This window comes from Narcine bancroftii, chromosome 1, assembly GCF_036971445.1.
Source record: "Narcine bancroftii isolate sNarBan1 chromosome 1, sNarBan1.hap1, whole genome shotgun sequence".
NCBI classification, from domain to species: Eukaryota; Metazoa; Chordata; class Chondrichthyes; order Torpediniformes; family Narcinidae; genus Narcine; species Narcine bancroftii.
In genome coordinates this window covers 210,519,703-210,522,202 of record NC_091469.1, presented here as the reverse complement: position 1 = coordinate 210,522,202, position 2,500 = coordinate 210,519,703, and the positions used below count along the sequence as shown (strand labels likewise).

Genomic DNA, 2,500 nt, shown 5'->3' with positions numbered 1-2,500 from the left:
GAATTCTCACATACAGAATACAAACGAAAAATAAGAACACATTTTAATCAACCTTTTAAGCATGGTACCAAATGCAAAAGCTTTGAAAATCTATTTATCATTAAAATAGAATCCATTACATTTTGAAGTTATTTGAAGAAATTACAACACACACCCACTGTCATTGGCCAAGATTAAATAAACATTGAAATAGAAACTGCAAATGCACAGAAATGTCACGCAAATCTACTTCCAATTTACCCTCTCATCTTGCATTGGAAATAGGTCACCATTATGACTTTGGTGTTGGTTCCAAATCTTGGAAATCTTTGGACAAAAAATAAATCATGGGAGAACTTTCACAAGATGAACTGCATTTTTGAAAATATGCAGATCCATTAAAAAAGGAAATTAAAACCTTTGAGATCATGTAGATATTGCACTATGTAGGTAGCTTAAATTCAGAGATAGTCCCTCAATTATAGTGGACAAGATTGCAAACAGCATCGCCTTTAAAAATGTTCAAAACAATCATGGCAAATTTGGGAATTCTATATAAAATTTTATGCCCACAAAACATCAGAAGTTGCTCGCAGTTATAACATAAAACATAGAACAATATAGCATAGTACAGGCCCTTCGGCCCTCAATGTTGTGCCGATCCTTAAAAAATACTAAACCTCCCTCCCTACCCCATAACCCTCTATTTTTCTTTCATCCATGTGTCTAAGAGCTCTTAAATGCCCTCAATATTTTAGCCTCCAGCATCATCCCTGGCAAATCATTCCCAGGCACCCATAACTCTAAAAAAAATCTTACCTCTGATGTTTCCACTAAACTTCTCTCCCTTAACTTGGTACACTTGCCCTCTGGTGTTTGCTGATCCTGCCCTTGGAAACAAGTGCTGGCTGTCCACCCTATTTATGCCTCGGATAACCTTGCCTCACAAGACTTATTTCCCACTCCAGACAACTTCCTAGTCAATCTCCTCTGCACCCTCTTCATAGCTTCCACATAACTTCCTATAATGAGGCGACCAGAACTGAATACATACTCTAAGTGTGGTCTTACCAGAAATTGTAGAGATGCAACATGACCTCGCTATTCCTGAATTCAATCCCCATTAATGAAGTCCAGCATCCCAAAGGCCTTCTTAATTATCCTATCAACCTGTGCTGCGACCTTGAAGGATGTATGGATTTGAACCCCAAGGTCCCTCTGTTCATCCACACAGTTAATTAACTGACCATTAACCCTGTATTCAGCCTTCTGGTTCATCCTTCCAAAATGCATCACCTCATACTTATCCAGATTAAAATCCATCTGCCACTTTTCTGCCCAACTCTGCATCCTGTCTTGTAACCCTTTACCCCATTCCAAGTGGTAATGGCACAGAACGTTGCAAAATCCTGGAACTTCCAATTTAACCATTTCCAAAATATATTTCTCATTTTGGATAGCCAATTCACCATAAGGGCAAATAGGCATAATTGCTCAACAGAAGAAACACTTGACAGAAGTTGTTAATATAAAGTACCAAAGAAAAATTCAAAATAGAAATAGCTGTAGTGTTCAGTTATACCTTACTTTATTATTTTGATTATTCCTTTACTTAGATTGCGTTGATGGACTTACCTTGTCGAAGAAGTTGTGCTCGATAAGCAAGAGGTAGTGATGTAAGCAGAAATGTATGTAGCCGCATAGCTAAAAGAAATCTTAATCCACATTCATCAAGCGTCCCTCCACCTACAAAATAATTATAATGAACTTTCTTTGCCTTTGACTTACTTAAATGCTCAAAACTAAAAATTGGTGTTGGAATTTTTAAAAAGTGATTAGGAAAACTGGAAAGATCTGCTGATTTAGGAAATTGGTCAGTTACTTAGTCTGGTCCATAGATAACTTCAAACCTATCAATGTGGATTACCTTAACTACTTTTTGATATGGTATAACTCGCCATTTGTTTTGTGAGCAAATTTGGGGAGGCAATAACTGTTAACACCACTATGAGCAACTACATCACTTTTGGGAGGGGGTTTTAAAAAAGACAACGAAAATACCATCAACTCTTGCCCACTCCCCAGCTCCTTTTACCCTTTAATAAATTTGATTTCTCCTATTCCAACTTTGGTCTCAATAAACAGTGCTTACCCACAATAATGACTGATCATTTCTCTTCAAGGATGCTGCCTTGACCACAGCCCCAGTTTCTTTATTCATTCTAATCTATTTAACCATATAACAGTTTATGGCATGAAAACAGGCCATCTCAGCCCTGATCCACTCTATCCCCAACTATGCACTTTCCTCTGCTTTGACCTCTCATCAAATTTTTGTTTGACAAAACCTTTGAAAATATATTTTAATGATTCTCTAACTGGACATTCACATTTTGTTTGTCTGCAATGGTAGCAAGGATTTTTAGACAGCAGCAAGATGTCACTGCTCTGCTGAAGCACAATTCACTGTATAAATATGATTTGGCAAAGTATTTCATAGATGAGCACATATATAGTGAGA

At 37.1% G+C, this 2,500-nt stretch overlaps 1 protein-coding gene across 1 annotated transcript in view; it reads right to left on the bottom strand.

The window, feature by feature from the left end:
• Positions 1 to 2,500, bottom strand: part of LOC138738842 (dmX-like protein 1) — a 197,075-nt gene that overhangs the window by 88,113 nt on the left and 106,462 nt on the right. Inside the window, 1 exon segment of the mRNA XM_069889924.1 lies at positions 1,615 to 1,725. Coding sequence (XP_069746025.1) covers positions 1,615 to 1,725 — 111 coding nt within the window.